The sequence below is a fragment of the Macrosteles quadrilineatus genome, unplaced genomic scaffold (assembly GCF_028750875.1).
Source record: "Macrosteles quadrilineatus isolate MER2022 unplaced genomic scaffold, UCM_ALF_1.0 Scaffold_9__3_contigs__length_116548681, whole genome shotgun sequence".
NCBI classification, from domain to species: domain Eukaryota; kingdom Metazoa; phylum Arthropoda; class Insecta; order Hemiptera; family Cicadellidae; genus Macrosteles; species Macrosteles quadrilineatus.
The window spans coordinates 30084708-30103807 of NW_026542602.1; the positions used below are offsets into that span (position 1 = coordinate 30084708).

General features: G+C 34.5%; 2 protein-coding genes across 2 annotated transcripts in view; one reads left to right on the forward strand and one right to left on the reverse strand.

The window, feature by feature from the left end:
• Positions 1-19100, forward strand: part of LOC129004447 (uncharacterized protein K02A2.6-like) — a 156792-nt gene that overhangs the window by 114021 nt on the left and 23671 nt on the right. The gene's annotated exons all lie outside the window — the stretch shown is intronic.
• LOC129004449 (ankyrin-3-like) lies at positions 3827-18715 on the reverse strand. The gene is made up of 2 exons (XM_054433042.1): positions 18590-18715; positions 3827-5970 (listed from the first exon to the last, which is right to left on the reverse strand). The coding sequence occupies exons 1-2, from the start codon at positions 18601-18603 to the stop codon at positions 4071-4073; spliced, it is 1914 nt and encodes a 637-aa protein (XP_054289017.1). The 5' UTR covers positions 18604-18715; the 3' UTR covers positions 3827-4070.

Consider the following 19100-nt stretch of genomic DNA (forward strand, 5'->3'; position numbering starts at 1 on the left):
AATATCAATTCAGAGAAATGGGAATTTGCTTAGTTGGTAGGTTTGCTGCGGCAGGGGTATTTTCTATTGTTAGAACATTATGGCTATGGTAGATGTGTTATACTATAGCATACCGTAAATTTAACAAACAAAATTTTCAACTGCAATAAGCATTTTATACTTATACGCCAACCCCGTACAAAGAATACCCACTCTGCTAGTATTTTATAATACCCCCGCCGCAGCATACCTGCCGACTAAGCAAATTTATATTTGTCTGAACTGATTTTCAAATCTATTTAAATAACATTAGGTTTAACGAGTACCTAGGTTTGCTGCGACAAGGAAACTAAATAAGCGAGTTTTTATAGTAAAATATTAATAATTAAAATAAATAAATTGGCCAAGTTTAATCCAAATGTATCAATAAACAAGCAAACTACATCATTTTGCAATATTCTCCATAAAAATAACATGGGAATCTTAAATTTACAATTTTTAGAATTAGAATTTTCTCTGTTACCAATAACCCTACAAAAACATTTTGGTATACTAAGTTATTTGTTTTTAAGCCCTTTAACAAGGTCTAGAGAGAAATTGAGAAATTTTGTGTTTTGAGGGTCAAAAATGAGAAAAACCATTTTTTACACCATAAAACACTGTTCCCATGGTCCAATCATGCTGGTCAGCGAACTCATTCAAGTTTATCCCGCCTTACACCTTCAAACTAAATTTCATCAAAATCGGACAAAAATTACTCAAGTTATCTATCACGTTCACGGACATATATAAAAATTTGAACGAATAGTGTTTTTTGCCTGTGGGGGACATCAAAATGAAAAAGTAAATCGGTCCCGGGCCTAGGTCTTACCGTGCTACCTACAGTAATAGCTACTTCCCCATAGGGAAATTCGCTAAAACTGGCAAGTTAGGCCTATGAATCAAATTAAGTGACATGTCTGTTGCTTACAAATAAATTTTATTCGTAAAGCCATTTTCATCTCTAAGCATGCAAATACAGCTCATATCCTTACAGCTAGGTGGCTTGAGGAGAAGTTCCCCCACTTATTTTTTGCTTAATGTTTTACGCACCAATGTTTACGCTTAATGTTTTTACGCAATGTTTTTACGCTTAATGTTTTACGCAGTGATTACCGGTATTTTTCTAGTTGTGTGGTTTTTACGTTGGTAGCATTGCTAAAAAACACAACAATCAAATTAAAATCAAACAGCTAATTTTTGTTATTATCTTATGTCATTTCAATATTTGTATTTGTATTGTCTCGTTCTTATTCTGTTTCCATAGTAAACTAACCATGAATAGACTTACAAAAGAGGAACGTTTGCGAATTGTGCAAGTTTATTTTGTTCAGTTCAGTCAACTTACAGTGCACTTCGTCCGCTCTACGGACCACATAATCGTCCATCAGAGTGAGGTATTCGAACTTTGGTGAATCGGTTTCACACTACCCACACACCAGTTGACAATAAGCATCCACAAAGACGCCGTAGAGTAAGGACCAAAGATGCCGTTGCACGTCGTCTTTGTGCTGTTTGGTATTTTTATAATTGTTAAAATTGTTATTATTTTATGTTTTTTTTTCTAACTTAATACAGCAATTTCTCAATTACCTGTATATGGATTTGAGAAGATGATGTCAATTTCGTGTTCTACATTAAATTTTGACTAAGAATAATAGAAAATTACACGAGGATCAGTTGTAAATACTCCATTGTAAATAGATTCAAAGATAAAAATTAAGATGTTTGATAAAAAATTAAAAAAACATTGGTCTATTGCATTTTTCTACACCCTGTATACAGTATAAGGTGGTTAATATGTAAAAAATGTGTAATTTTATAGGCTTTCCAACCATACGCCACACCATTGAGCTTTGTGTCTGCCCAGTGGAATGGACTGCAAATCGAGCATTGTTTAAGTGAAAACCTCCAGAATATTTGTGTTGTCACAAGAGATATTTTAAAAAATTGTATTGGACAATTGAGATCTAAATCTTACTGGCTATTGTATTAACGAATCAACATTCAGCAAATTTTATCCATTATAATTTCGATGCTGGGTTGAAGTTTCCTGGATGTCAGTACTCCGTCATTTGATAAACTTACCTCCTTTTCGGAAACATAAAATATTGACATAAATAGGTACTAATCACATTAAATAGGTTATTAACTTTAAATAGGTTGCTGAGTTCCAACACCTTAATTATTTTTTACAAATCGAGCACCGCTTAAACATAGTGTTTAGAAGAGGATAAATATCAAACATATAATGTTTTTAGAAACTTTAATCATTAATCAGAACTTAAGTAGTAAATTTGGTACAATAGTACAGTAAGAATGATCTTATAAGTAAGGAGAAATCTTATAAAACAATATATTTTGTAAAATATAACAATACAGATCCATAGTAAAATTTTAAGTCCAATTGAAACTAGCTAGCTATTCTTACTCATCTAGTCTTATCTTATGCTATAATCTTTAAATCTTATTTGTATAATTGAAAAAAAACTTTGCAATTGTTGAGTCAAAAGAAAGTACTTAATTGACAATTTAATTTAAAGATTCAGTAGGTAAGTGTGGGTTTTAAACTGTTGACTCTGGCAAATGATTGTTCACTTAATGTGGCCTCAGACTGTGAAGTGACCAAATTTGTGTGTGGTTTAATTCAAATTTGGTGTAAATATTCATAAGATCCAAAATAGCTGAGTGAATCTGCTAATCAAGTAAAGTGCCCAGTTTCTTGTAACTTGTAAACCTCATAAAACGTGAAAAAATAATACTGGCATCAGCTTAATAATCTTGAAATAAATTAATTTGAACAAAATAAAAACTGAGCCATACACAAACAAAAAGATCACACTGGTCGGGTTTAACACTGTCGGTACGTCTAATATCTACAGAAATTAAATAGCCAAACTTAGTATCAAATAAATACAAACATCATTTTCTAAAGTAACAAGTAATTTTTAAGTAGTTTACCCCACAATGGTGAAAACTGAGAATCAGGTTTACTTACTATGTAGATGATGTATGTATATAAACAAAAGTAAAAACAAGATTAACTACAGTATCTATGATACACTAGGAAAAAATATAATTTGTACACTTAAAAGCTACTGTATCTAGTTTATTTTCTGGATACATCAAAGCAACTCTAAACTTAATGATTATCTATATACAAATATCCTAAAAGTTTTAACTTTGACCTTACTATAACAAGATTACAGAGTTAAATTTAAGTTTGTTAATAAGATAAGTCAAAACTTAGACATTTAAATAAACACTATTTATAAAAGGTAAACAAGCTCAGTGAAATACTATAGTTGCAAACTAAAAATAACCATTCAATGGTAAAAAATGAATGAAAATTTACACTATGGTTTCTCCTAAGAGGATTCTTTGTGGTTCAATCAAAACTAAAATAATTAAATAGTTGTCTTTTGCATGCAAAAAATTAAGTAATGCTTGACAATAATCTATGATGGTTTCACTTTGATAGAGAAAATCAATGTTTTTTCCGAACAATAACTTAATGGGAATGTTACTGTAAAATGTCTGTAATGTCCGTAGCAAGATTTATATTACCGTAAAGCATCAATCTGAAATAAGCTACAAGATCCAAAAGTACTTTTTGCTAATCAGTTAATACTAAGTTTTGTTATAAAATAATGGAGGGACTATAAAAAATAGTAAATTCAATCTATAATAAATAAACAGATATCTTAGCTTTGTGTTACTTGCTTGACGTACAGTAAATAAATATTTTTGTAGTTTTATTAAATGTCACACCTACTTACTTAAATTGTAATTCAACAAAACTTGAAAATGTCAGGCAGTAAATATAATTTCTGTATCCAATATTCTTTAAAAATAAAAATAAAATAATAAAAATAAATTATTTAGTTGTAAATAATTTGATTAATACAAACTGATGACTGTATGATGACCAATTTAAAGCAACAATACTTTACAATCACCATTTACTCCCATACTCTGTGAAATATTTACCTCACCAACTTTAACTTTTGAACAAACTTGGGACATTTCCCTCACACACCACAACTTCAACACTATACATCCTTCCTTGTTACTCTTAACTTCATTAACCTATCTGTCAGTTTAGTAAACTGCTTCTTAATTGCCACTTTCAATAGAGTTTCGCCTCTACTGTTCATAGAGTTTACATAAACAAAATACAGATCATCATTGACGAGAAAGGATAACTCTTTAATTTTACGAGAAACCTTTTTTTCCTTTCCGATTTTGAAGATCATATCAACTCCAGTCAAGAGGTGTGCAACCTCCTCATGATTATTCTCTGTAGCGAGTTCTAAAGGAGTTTTCTTCACTTTAGACCTAGAGTTGTAGACGGCTCCATGCTTCAACAAGAGACGGCAAACATCATAGTGACCTGCTTTTGCCGCAACATGTAGCGGAGTTTCATTATTGCTGTTCACGGAGCTTGGTGCGACGCCATTTTCCAGCAACAGTTTTACAACTTGGGTATAGCCTTTGCTAGCAGCAACATGAAGAGGATGAGACAATTTCATACTGCAACCTCTGGCTTCAGCACCTTTAGAGAGGGCATCCATCATAACATTAACGTCATTCGACTTTACACCGGACAAGAACATTTTTTGGTTTTCCAGAAGATCAATGGCAGCAGGAGAGAACAGGGGTTTTTTGGAATTTTCACCGAGAAGGGGGAGGTCTACAGGGCAGTGAAATTTCCAAAACACAGACAGGACGGTCAGATCTGGATTGAATGCAGCAGTGTGGTACGGAGTAATTTTGTTGACATCAAAGAAAGAATAGTCAGCTCCGTGTTCCAAAAACGTTGTTACAACTTCTTTGTTTCCTTTGCTAGCAACAAAGTGGAAATATGTCCCACAATCCAATGGTTTATTGACTGCAGCTCCCTCTTTTACAAGCACTTGTACAGCTTCAAAGGTTTGTCCGATTATACCCAATTCCATCGGAGTCTGGTTATAATTGTTGGGAACATCGATCTGCGATCCATTCTCAATTAGGAGTTTGACGACATTGGCTAAATCCTGAGCAAAAACTTCTGATATCTTGCTTTTTTCTGACATGACAGCACTATGGATCGGGAGATCTCTAGTGATTGGAGTACTCAATTGGACATCTGCTCCTCTTTTGAGTAACATATCAGTGGCTTCCACACTGCACAGAGATGCAGCATGATGTAGCGGGTAAATATAATGGACAGTAGACAAATGATTTGGTTCTGCACCAAACTCTAAAAGAATATTCAAACAATTCACATCATTGTTGGCAGCAGCATAAAAAATAGGCGTGAATCCTTTTCCACACTCTACCTCTAAGTTGGCTCCATGTTCGGCTAACAGCTTGACAATCTCTGGCTGCTTCTGCTTCACAGCTATGTGTATGGGAGTGTAACCTTCGAAGTTATCAATCACATTGCAATCAGCTTCATACCTCAAGAGGAGATTAGTGACATCAACATTGTTGCACAACACTGCTCTATGAAGAGCTGTAGAGTTGTACATGTTCTCAACAACGCCGTTCACAGGGAAACCTCTGCGTATGATCATTTCAATTATGTACTCTGGTGAATCAGACTTTATGGCAAAATACATTGGAAAATATCCGTTCTGGAGAACACAAACGTCAGCTCCTGAGGTGATGAGCAGTTTAGCTATTTGGAACTTCCCAACATCGAGGGCCATATTTAATGGAGTCAATAGATCGTAGGAGTATGAGAAGAAATCAGCTCCTTCAGCAATGAGCCGCTTGCATATGCGGAAGTTTCCTATCATGATAGCTCCTTGCAGAGGTGTAATGTTGCGCCCCTGCCTCAAGTAATCACTCAGGAGGTACATTGTCTTCACCAGAAACTGCATATCGAGAGAAAATCTATCTGCCATTAGCTGCAACTGTGGAATATTACAGCTCAACAGCCCACGGTGCAGAGGTTGATTGAAAGCACTGAAAAAGATGTAAATATATCAGTAAAAATAATTATATAGCTAAAATAATGTAAGCCTGCAGCAAGAAATATAATAATCAAACAAGACAACTATTAACTCAGTCTAGTTGACATGTTTAACTAGTTAGGTATAAGTAGGCCTACTCACATCCATCTTATACATCACATCAAAAATATCATGTTTCATTTGAAGCTACGTGGCTTCTGAAAGTGGGTAGGCCTATGACATGCAGCATTGAACTATGCAGTGCACATAAGTTACACACATTACGTTTCATTTGGCACTAAAGGCGATACTGCAATTATAAAGGTGAAAATTATGGTTTATGAATAGATAATCTAACAAAAAACCACTAAGTGGTAACACTTCCCCCGCCAAGTCAGCAACCCAAAAAAGACAATAAATAACCACTTTTCCGCCAAGTAAAACAATGTAATGTATGTAAGTTTGGCAACTTGGCGGCAGACTTTTGCTTGTTTTTTTTTCATTAAAGTTACGTTGGTGGATAATTTCACAAATCAACTTCTCTAATTAATTAGTCCAACTAAGTATAATAATTTCGAGGTAATCAGTAAATATAAAACCATCACTATTATGATTTTATGAAATGTGACACAAATAAGGTCAAATTTTGTAAAATAAGTTCTCATCTAGCAATGTACTATTGGGAGAGATACTTGCTCAATGAAACTAATTTTATGGTATTTTTTAAAGTGATCAAGCAAAAGTCTGCCGCCAAGTGGCCAAACTTACATACATTACATTGTTTTACTTGGCGGAAAAGTGGTGATTTATTGTCTTTTTTGGGTTGCTGACTTGGCGGGGGAAGTGTTACCACTTAGTGGTTTTTTGTTAGATTGTATTTATTTTTGTAGAAAATTAACAGTTAAAATAAAAATCCTCTTTTCTCTTATATATAGACCAGGGCACAACTACACATAAAATGCATTGGTGTTACATAAGTGTTCCGATAATTAAACCCGTATATCTAAAGACTAGTGTAAATTGAGCCCTTATTAGAGAAGTAAAAATGTAATCAAACAGATTAGGTTTGTTAGAAATAGCATAAGGCAAAACAAATATTGAAAAACTCATTTTTATCCTAAATTTACATACCACTTTTTACATTCACTTTTTTGCTTGTTTAACATACGTAGACGGATTTTCCCGATTGTTTTATTTGTTTTAGTGTATCAAAACATAAAACTAACCTTATTTAGTTAAATAAATTTTGGCAATATTATGAAGAAACAATGTTAAAACTAACCTTAGTACTAGTACTAAGTTTCAAGTTCCTAGGTTTCATATGTTTTGATAAGTAGTATTAAACTGTTAAAAATGACGAGCTGCTGTACCAGTGTACCATCGGTACACTGCATTTTTCAATGGAAAGTATCGGGGAATATCACTGCTCTAAGTAATTTTATATAGTAAGTAGCTCAAATCATTCGGTATACCTGAAAAAAATACTTTATAAAAGTTTTAAAATAATTTTTCAGCTGATCCTATGAATTTCTCTAACATTTTAAATTAATTGAGATTTAATCGCAGCTGATCCTTCTTTTGTTTTGATTTTAATCCCATGTTATTTAAATGGGCCAAAATCGTACTTTGAGGGCTTGCCAAGGGTTTATGGGTCAACGCACCGACTTGTGACCCTCAAAAGGCACATCTACACGCTAAGGGCTTTCAAACAACATAAAAAACATTAAAATTGAGCCAGTGGTTTGGGCTGTAGGTCCGTCAACATTTAAGGAGAAGAAGGAGAACACGGAAAATTTGTGAATTTTCAAACTAGTTTTTCTTGGCTCAAACACAACCTTTTTTTAAATTCTTTTTTTTATTTTGCCAAGAATGATTGCCCCTATCCAGTGGATGAACAATTATTTTAATAGCTTTTGTTTCTTCAGAGCTATAGACGAGTAAAAAAGCCACTTTGTCACGTCATGTATATATACACTGCAGCAGCTGTGTACCGCTGGGGGACTTGGCGGGGCGGAACGCTGCCGCGTTCCTTAATAATAGTAGGTATTGAATCAGAAATTAGTATCTGATGATCAGTAAACTGTCATTTTCAGGGGAAAATACTGCATGGTACGAAAGGTAATAGTGGGGGTAAACCGCTACCTAATGGTAATAGAGGGGGTAAAGCAGTTTTGTATAGCCCATTTTTTGGTTGGTCAATACTCAAATCAAATCAAATCAAACATACTTTATTTCCAAAAAATAATACAGAATATAAATTATAACATAACTTCCAGTGGACAGACACCCTACTTGCTATTGCATAGATAAAATAGGTACCTAATTAAATATAAAAATACAAATAAACTTAATAATAACAACAAAGGATGTAAGGTCTCAGAGAAGCTATGTTAAACATAAGGAAATAAGCCTACATGGGCTGGAAGCCTGTGCGTAGGCTCAGTCGCTATCAGTGACTGACGTATTTGTTGGAAAAATAAATAAAATGGAAAATAATATGAATATAAATAATATTTATATTCATAGATATTCAGAGAATCTTAAAAACAAATGATTTAATATAATTGTAAAACTATTCTGATTCTAAATTGGTGAATGAGCAATTTAAGGAATGAGGCAAGGCGGAGGGCACATACATATAAATATATGTAGTTAAGAATGTTCGATGTTAGTAATTCAGTTATTCAGTAAAGATTACGGGAGAATAAAGTAGAGTCAAGTCTGCCTGTACTCTGCTTTGATTAGGAGTTCTGATTCATCTACACCCCACTCTATCAGACAGCCAGTGATGCATTTTTTGAAAATAGTAATCGATGGAGAATGGAACAAATGATAAGAATTACAACGGGAGATAACATTACGATATAAAACTTCAGAAATGTAAGAGGAATTTGTTAATGAGTAAGACTTGGCTAAATGGGAGGTAGTTATTCCAACATTCTGTGCATATCGGGTATTATAAGAATGTGATGTTTGGTTAAAAATAGAATCGAAGTTCTTGAAAATATGAATTGAAAGAAATTTGATAAATAACTGTCTGACACTGAGTAAGGATAGTTCACGAAATAATGTGTTAGTGGGGTATCGAATTGGCTTATTGAAACAAACTTTGAGTAACAACTTCTGAAGGACAAAGAGAGGTTCTAAAAAAGTGGGAAAAGCTCCGCCCCATACGATAATGCCAAATGAAAGTAACGACTGGACATAGGCATAATATGCTAGCTTCATTTCCTGTGTTGTTAATATGTCACGCAGTTTCCTAAATGCAAATATATATTTACGTAATTTAGAGGTTAAAAAATGTATGTGGTCAGACCACTTCATACGATTGTCAAAAATCACACCTAAATATTTATAGGAATTTACTTTCTCAATTTGCTCACAAGAGCAAAATCTATTTAAAAAGTTGCCACAAGAGTGAATTGAAATATTTTCCAAGTTATAATCAGTAGTATCTCTTAGTGAAATTGGTAAGAATTTGGTTTTTGAAACATTTAAGGATAGAACATTTTGGTCAAACCATTTTTGTATTAAAAGAAGATCATGATTAGCATCATCACGGACGTTTTCCCAACTTGTCCCGTTTTCAAGAATGACGGTATCATCGGCAAATAAAAACAGTTTGCCTTTAATTGAAAGTTTTGTGATATTATTTATATAAATTAAGAACAGGACAGGCCCAAGAGTGCTTCCTTGAATTACCCCATAGTTTATGGGTTTTACGTCACTGGAAATTCCGTTAATCACCACACTTTGCTTTCTGTCGGATAAATAGCTTTGAAACCACTGATGAGCGGTGCCACGAATGCCAATGTTTTCTAGTTTAACTAATAGCTTTGTTCGATCAACAGAATCAAATGCCTTTTTTAAATCTAGGAATACTAGCATACTCCGTCTGTTGTGAGAGATATTATCATTTATGTTTTTACTTACTTCGAATAGAGCGTCAGATATATTTTTTTCTTTTACAAAACCGTACTGTTCTTTGCTTAAAATTTCGTTTGTTTCAAGGTAATTAACAAGCTGATCTTTCACAATGCGTTCTAAAATTTTTGAGAAAACACTCAGCATAGATATGGGGCGGAAGTTATTGACGTCTGAAAAATCGTTGGATTTGTAAAGAGGATATACTTTGGCTGTCTTAAAGGGGGTTGGAAAAGTGCCTGATGTTAAACTTAGATTGATCAAATGAGTTAGCGGTAGGAGAAAAATATGTATTTGTTGTTTTAGAAAATCAGCAGATATATTGTCAAAGCCAGGTGCAGACCCTCCCCTAAGTGAGTTAACGTAACGTGTGACGTCATGTTCAGTGACTGTGTGTAGCGTGAGCTGCGAGTCATATCTGTAGTCAGCGTCGTTCAGTATTGGGGTTCCTCCAGAGTCAATATTATTGGCCAGATTTTGACCAACAAGAGAGAAAAAAGTATTGAAATCACTAGCAATTCGCTTTAATGTTTCATCGTTAAAAACATGTGATTGAGGTAAAAACTTCTGTACAGGAAACGCATCTCGAGATTTGACTCTCCCAGACAGCTCATTGATAACACCCCAAAGCACTTTGGGATCTTTATTCCCCTGATTAATTTTGCTTCTGTAATAATCTCTCTTTGCATTTTTTAACGATCGACTTAAATTGCTTCTAACTATGATAAAGCGAATCCTTAGGTTTTCATTAAAAGGTTGTTTTTTTAGAGTTTTACTAAGCTTGTCCCTCTCACGAATTTGTTGAACAAGATCCAGCGTTATCCAAGGTTTAATCTTTTTAAATCTTGTATTGTTATTTGATAATTTTCTTGAGCTTTCATTAGACACTGATATAATTTCGTTAAAACGCTCAGAACATACATTGGTATCGAAACAGTTCAGAACGGTTCCCCAATCTGCGTGAGTAAGATTGTCGGCAAGTAGTGTGCGGTCAATGTAAGTGTGACGTGTCTTGTCGGACTGGTTATTGGATAAATTGTTCGTGGTTACAGTCAAATTCAGTGCAGTTCCATAGTGATCGGTGATACCTGTCTCAAAAATAGCTGTATCTATATATTTTAAATCTGCAATACGGACAAATATATGATCCAAACAAGACATAGAGTTATAAGAGACACGTGTGGGTTTATCAATGCACTGAACTAAGCCATTGCCTATCAAACAATTTAAATATCTGTCAGAAATGTGAATACCTTTGAGCAAGTCAATATTTATATCACCCACAAAAATCATCTTTACATTCAAAGGCAAATAGTTAAAGAATTCTTCGAGTTCTGATAAAAATAAGTCAACGTTGCTGTCATGAGTTCTGTACAGTGTAGTGAGAATGTATTGCTCACTGTGTAAAGTAAAGTTCAAGCGTAAACCAAAAACGTCTCCAATAGTAATCTGTACATAAGTGAAAGCCAGACGATTATTAACATAAACTAGTACACCGTCATTCTGATTGCGATAGTTATCTGTAGTCACAAGGTCAAAGCCCTCTATAACCTCTCCCCCCACCCCACCCCTCAACCAACATTCAGAAAGAACAATGAAATCAAGATTATGAATAAACGGATGTAATAAGACTAACAACTCGTCAAAATTTTTCTGGATACTACGAATATTAATGTGAAATAATTTTAACGTGCTATCATTAAGTTTCGTATTAAAAAAATTAAAATAATCCGTCTCTGTGTCTAATGCTACACAGGAATTAAATGAAAGTATATCGTCATCCACTTCACCCAACATGACCTCTGCACAGCCTCCCACCCAGTCAAGGACCCTGAATTTAGAGTAGGAAAAAACTAAATATAATAAAAAATCAAGTAATAATTGTAACAGAGTTGTAAAAGTTACGATATTTAACATATTAAAATTGAGCTTTAGAGTCCAAAGCTATACTAACCTTAAATAACATATAATTGTAACATTAATGAAAAACTAAAATGTCTTTAACCCTGAACATGTGATACGAGTCATAAAATACCTATAACTGGGAACTAACAACAATCATGGAAATTTTAAATACTTGTTACTATCAATTATTAATTGCATTTAAAAATATATTATTAGATATTGCATGTATTTTTTTTAATAAACAATGATAAACATAACACTAGACTTTTGATGGGAAGAAATATAACGAAAGTTTATCTAGTTATACTAAATGAAAGCACAAAAGTCTAATTAAATAAAAATGTTAATAACCATCAGTTTTAATCACAAGAAAGAAAAGCTTATAGTAATGATACAGTAGTAAAAAAAATAATGTTTACTACTTGTATAGTGGAGAAGAAGTTTACCTACTTTAGGATGTAAACTTCTTCTCCACTATACAAGTAGTAAACATTATTTTTTTTACTACTGTATCATTACTATAAGCTTTTCTTTCTTGTGATTAAAACTGATGGTTATTAACATTTTTATTTAATTAGACTTTTGTGCTTTCATTTAGTATAACTAGATAAACTTTCGTTATATTTCTTCCCATCAAAAGTCTAGTGTTATGTTTATCATTGTTTATTAAAAAAAATACATGCAATATCTAATAATATATTTTTAAATGCAATTAATAATTGATAGTAACAAGTATTTAAAATTTTAAATACTTGTTAAAATTTAAAAAACTTGTTAAAATTTTAAATACTTGTTTAAATACTTGTACACTTGGCAATACTTGGGTATGGTAGGCCTATTTAAGTTATAATTACACTGTAAACAAATTTAAACTTACTATTTTCTCTTTAAGAAACATTGGAATGTGACTAGGCTATGTATATTTTAGTTTATCAAATTATTGGGTGAATATTAACATACACATTTCATGAATATTTGGGAAATTGAGGACACACATATTTATTTATTTCTATGGCAAATAGCCATTATACAATAACGCATCAAAGCAAGATGGTTTCCACAAATATGAATAGGTAGGCCTACAAGGATTGTAAATATTTTACTCATTGTTGTGGCTTGCCCCTGAACTGGTAAGACAAATATAAAATAATAGTGGTTTAGTTACCTTTACTTTCGTCCCAGTTCAATAAAAAGTTGTAATATCTACAACCATGGTTTCGACGCTAGTTGCGTCATGGTCACGTAGTTAGCAAGTCGAGAAGTATCTTGTCATAGTCGGTCTCTTGGACGTCGTCATATTTACACAAACACGGACACAGACATAAACACACACGTACATTGATTAAAATAAAAGGTTCTCGTGGACGGAACACAAGCCTGTGGTGAACAGTTAATTAGTACCGTCGCGGGAGCCGGCAGGAGAACAACTTTTATTTTAATCAATGTACGTGTGTGTTTATGTCAGTGTCCGTGTTTGTGTAAATATGACGACGTAAATAGGCCTATATATATATACATATATAAACAAAATTTGAACGAATGGTGTTTTTGGCCTCTGGGGACATCAAAATGAAAAAGTAAATCGGTCCCGGGCCTAGGTTTTACCATGCCACCTACGCTAATAGCTACTTCCCTATAGGGAAATTCGCTAAAAGCACACGAAATAATAATTTTTAAAAACTACATAAATTGTAGGCCCATTGAACTTAAACTAGGTTGACTCACTATGACTCACTCGAACTGTGAGATCAGAACCGATACTTAAGTTAGCCTAAGTCAAAATGTGAAATCAAACTAGGGGCTATATTTGGATATTATGAGAGCAAAGAGCCCAATCATGGATTTCCCACGATATAATTTCCTGCCACAAAAGAATTCCCCCTACCGCCACATGCAGGTAATCGCAGTAGGCCTCAGTTGAGTTTCTCTCTTGACTTATGACCTCAATGTTTTTCAAAACGTTTATATAACAACAGTCTAATAATGATTCAGTTTGTTTCTGAAGTTATTGTTGCTCTGCGACAATACATGTTTTTGTTTTCGTTGTCCGCGTGGCTTTCCTGCAACGCGTTGTAGATAGATATGTTATTAGAATAACCAGGGCCATATTTCCCTAATGGCGGACACGGCGATTGCTGAGGCCACAGCCAAGGAGGAGACCTCACTTGGTGCTTAACATTTTTTCTTGATAATTTTGATTATCTGTTTCGCCACGATCGCAGGGGGACGTTGATGAAATCGCGACCGCAAGAGATCTACACTATTTCGCCGTTAACAAAGGAGTTGTCACTATTATTTTCTCTATAATATCTAGAGAAAAATAAATTAATAACCAAAAGTCAACAATGGTTTTAGAAAATCTCACTCCACCAACTCAGCACTCATCTCTCTAACTGACAATATTTACAGGGCATGGGACAGATCACAGACTATATCACAGACTAGAGCAATTTGTTGTGACCTGTCAAAGGCATTTGATTGTGTAGACCATGATGTCCTGTTAAAAAAATTAGAAGTATATGGAATCAGAGGGTACAGTTTGAAATGGTTTAGATCGTACTTAACTAATAGAAAGCAAAAAAACTTTAATAGATAACATGAAATATGAATCAAAATATGATACTGTAAAGTCAGGAGTTCCTCAAGGATCAATTTTAGGCCCAGCTTTGTTCGTAATATATGATAATGATCTTCCAATGAATATAAAGACAGATATAGTAATGTTTGCAGATGATACTACAGCATTAATTAGAGATAATAGCACAGAAAAAATTAAATTTACAGCAGAGACAATAATAAAAGAATTAGAAAATTGGTTTAGAATAAATGGACTGTTGCTGAATGCAGACAAGTCAAATATAATTCACTTCAGAAGTATGCAATATAGAGAGGGTGAAATAAAGGTTACAGTCGGCAATGATGATTTGAAGAATCAGAAGTCTGTGAAATTATTATTAGGGGTAATATGTGATGAAAATCTGAAGTGGCATGAACATATTATGTACCATTATGGTAGAGATTAAATAGCATTTGTTTTAATATGAGTTGCCTTGCACAATGTACCACAGAAAACGTACTACTATAACCCAGAATGCCAACCGCATGGTAAAAAGCATTAAGCGTTTTGAGAGAGCTTTGCCTGTCAATCCGTAGGCAGCGCCACCAGCGTTGCCATGCAATAGCATAGCAACGCTGGTGGCGCTGCCTACGGATTGACAGGCAAAGCTCTCTCAAAACACTTAATGCTTTTTACCATGCGGTTGGCATTCTGGGTTATAGTAGTACGTTTTCTGTGACTGTACCAGCATGGAAACAAAACTTATTTTGTACTATGGCTATTTTTACCCGTTAGTGAAATATGGAATATCATTATGCGGCGTAACAAAATTAATAAAAAATGTATTGAAAGTACAAAAGAAATTCCTAAGAGCCATGACCCTCAAACAGCCTGGAAGCTCATGTAAAGAAGTATTTAAAAGTTTAAAAATACTTACTGTACCATGTAGCCTACCTACATTTTTGAGGTTCTGTGTCATGTAAAAAATAATTTAAATTGGTACTAGAAACCAGAATTTACTTATATACCCTCATCATTCAACGGCATCTTTAGAAAGAAGTAGGCCTATTCATTACATGGGAATTAAATTGTTCAATAAACTTCCAAATAACTCAAAAAACACAGCAATGAGTCCAGCACAATTTGCAGATAACGTTAAAGAGTATTTTGATCAGAAAGGCCTACTATAAAGTTGACGATTTTCTAAATGACTCTCAAATGTTATAAGCAGGTCAGTTACTTCCATAGGTAATATTTTATAGGGTAAAAAGTTCCTTCTCCATGTTAATCTTGTTGATTTTTAAATGTTACATATTATATATATCGTTTTTTGTTGTGAAATTTTAATTAAGACCTTGTTATGACTAAAGTTACATGTTTTGTACATTTTTTATGTTTTATTTATAATGAAATTCTATAAATCCTGTTATTTAGTTTTAAGCTTGACATTATCTTTTTTATTAAACCTTTTGGCTAGTCTATTCAAAGAGTTCCTCAAATGTTAAACAACTATTTTATTTATTATTATTAAATACATTTTAAGAGAGGACATTATATAATATTAGGCTATAAGAAGAATGACGAAGCACTTGTGCATTTATCTGTAACCTCTGTACGTTTATGTGCTAATAAACATGATTTGATTTGATTTATTCACGCGCGATCGGGGAAGATGTCCAGGATTTTATCGCAACCGAGGTATTCAAAGATCTTTAAGATTTGTCATGATCGAAGGAGACGAAGATGATGCCTCCGAGTTTGTGCAAGATGTTAACTATTTCTCCACGGCCATAGGAGTCGTTCATGGATTCGCCGTGATCGAAGGAGGCAAAGATGATGTTACCGCACTCACATAAGATGTTAACTCTTTCCCCGTGGCCACAGAAGGTATTTATGATTCCGCCGGGATCGGAGGAGAGGACGATGACGTCTCAGCGCTCTCACAAGATGAAAACTATTTCTTTGCGGCCATAAGAATCGTCGGAGTCGTCCATGATTCTACCATATTGGAGGAGACAAAGAACATGTCTCCACGATTGCGCTGGAGGTTCACTATATTACCACAAACGTAGAAGATGTTCAGGATCCCTCCGCGACCATGGCAAATGTCCACGATTTTACTGGGACCACAGAAGGGGCATACCATTTGGCCGTGATTACTGATTTTGTACATACCGATTATAGTAAAACAATTAATATAGGTATTTTAAATCATACCTACCTAATTCAAAACCAATCAATTTTGATCCGATGACCGAAAGTCAATATTTTCAACCTGAAATAAATGAAAAATGTCTGTCTACGACCTAAGACCACTATTATTATTTAAAAAAATAGACCGTATTTATTTACTAGTCTCCTAGGTATTTTTGCCGATCGTATTGTTGGAAACAAAAGGTTACCTACTTTATCAAGTTGAAGCAATACCATGTATGCATTTCTAAACCCTTATGTTCCCACCTTTCATGTCAACTCTTTGCTGACTTCTTTTCGTCCGTCTACTCTCCCACTCACCATGGTGAACTGCCTGTGCGTGTGTTCAACACCCCCTTCATTATCTCCGAATGCTCCGTCTCAGTTCAAGATGTCGACAGGAAGCTACTGGCGCTGGACGCAACCAAGGGAAGCGGGCCAGATGATATAACTCCAGGAGTGCTCAAGTTCTGCCACTCTGAGTTAGCCTTTCTACTCCAATACTTGTTTAACCGCAGTCTGTCCTCTGGCACTTTTCCATCGGTCCTGAAGAATGGTTATGTCGTCCCCATATTTAAGTCGGGAGACAACCGCGACGTTATGAACTATAGGCCAATTGTCCTTTTGTCCGTTATAAGCAAAGTGTTCGAAGGCCTAATCTTAGATATAGTTCAGTCCTTGTTCAGACAAGTGTTGATAGACGAGCAACACGGATTCACCTCTGGCCGCTCTACTGTGACCAATCTCCTCTCGCTCCAGTGCCAAGTCATGGATGCCTTTAGCCGACGAAGCCAAGTTGATGCTATATACATAGCCAAGTTGATGCTATATACATAGATTTCAGCAAAGCCTTTGACAAGATTAGTCACCGTCATCTTCTTGCTACGCTGGAGGGCAATGGCGTTGTTGGCACGATGCTTCGATGGTTTGAGAGCTATCTGTCTGGTCGCCGTCTGGCTGTTGTCTTTCAGTCCCACGTCTCTGCTAGCTTCGTCGCAAGTCCCGGCGTCCCGCAAGGTTCCCATCTTGGCCCACTCTTGTTCTCGATCTTTATCAATGACATTAAAGATAATATAAAGGTGCCTTTTCTGCTGTTCGCTGATGATATTAAGCTGTTCGTGGGAGTCAACTCTCTCTCTGACTGTCAACTACTTCAAGAAGCCCTCGACAACGTCGTCAGTTGGTGTTTGGAGAATGATATGTCAGCAAATCCAGCCAAAACGAAATGTATAACGTTCAGTAGAAAAAAGAACAACGACAGGAACAGGGTGGAAAGGTGTGACACCATCAAGGACCTGGGCGTTCAGATTGATGCCTCGTTTGATTTTGGACCGTTCATTTAATGCTTTATTATTGTTATTCATTTCATTATTTATTATTGTTACTAGTTTTAATTTCTACTACTGTTATTCTTTTCATTGTTTATAGTTGTTAATGCCTAGCACAAAACACAAACATTCACTGTTGTAGCTTTCAATCTTTATCTTTGTAAATTGGTGTATTGCCGTTGGTAAATAAATAAAATAAATAAATAAACCTTTGAAGAATCAGAATAAAGAGGAACCTCTCTGGTGAGAGTCGCCTCATAGTAAATACGGCCCTGAGAATAACAGCAAGTTCTCCGCAACGTGTTGCTGCGATAAAGTTACCGCAGCCGCAACAATGTTATTTATCCTGTTATGTCAAAATAACGCCGATTTCTATATTAGCCTAGCCTAGGCTTTGAGAATATAAGCTAGTGAGCCAGAGGGCAGAGATACCACAAAGCATGTTAGGCAGCTACCTACTCCAAATAGGCTAATGAAAAGATTGAAATAAAACAGTTATGATGCAGGTGTCAATTATGATACTTAGAACATAGTTATAAACTCAATGTCTCGTTCCAGGCCGACTCACTGCAGAAATGGGTTGCTTGTTGCTTTTGTTTTCCTAAAATTTTGTTAAACAAAGATTTTGGAGGCAACGCGATGCATTGCACACGTCCAGAAATAGTCTGGCCTGGTTGCCAAAGCAAAGTAGAATACACAAAGGAAAATTAATAATTGTTACTTACTGTGATGAAGCCATTTTTTCGTAGTAATAAACACTGAAATTTACAAATAATTCAACAAAGGTAATTTATGTTAAAATAACCACGATTACAATTTATCCGGTGGGACATTCACCGCCACCATGCTTTCTTTTGCTTGCTTAACTTTTTTGTTGATTTTTTTTCTTGACTTTACTTCGAATCGAACAGTACAGTCCGAACAACAACAAAAATTAAGAAAATTATGAGCAAATTCAAAGCTGCCAACCAAAACCAACAAAATGTATTCGTGCCCATTGATTATACTTTTCCCAATCACAATTTTCACCCTTTAAGGCGGGGTTTCCTAGTTTATCTATTTATTTATTTTACTTCCCAACGGCATAGCCACTTTACAATGAAAAACATTCACAACTTGAAATTACAGGAAACAAAATAGTAAAAGTTCTACAAATAGTGAACAATAACAATTGTAGTACTTAACAATATCAATAGTAACAAAAATATTAACAATACAAATATTTACAATTTATAA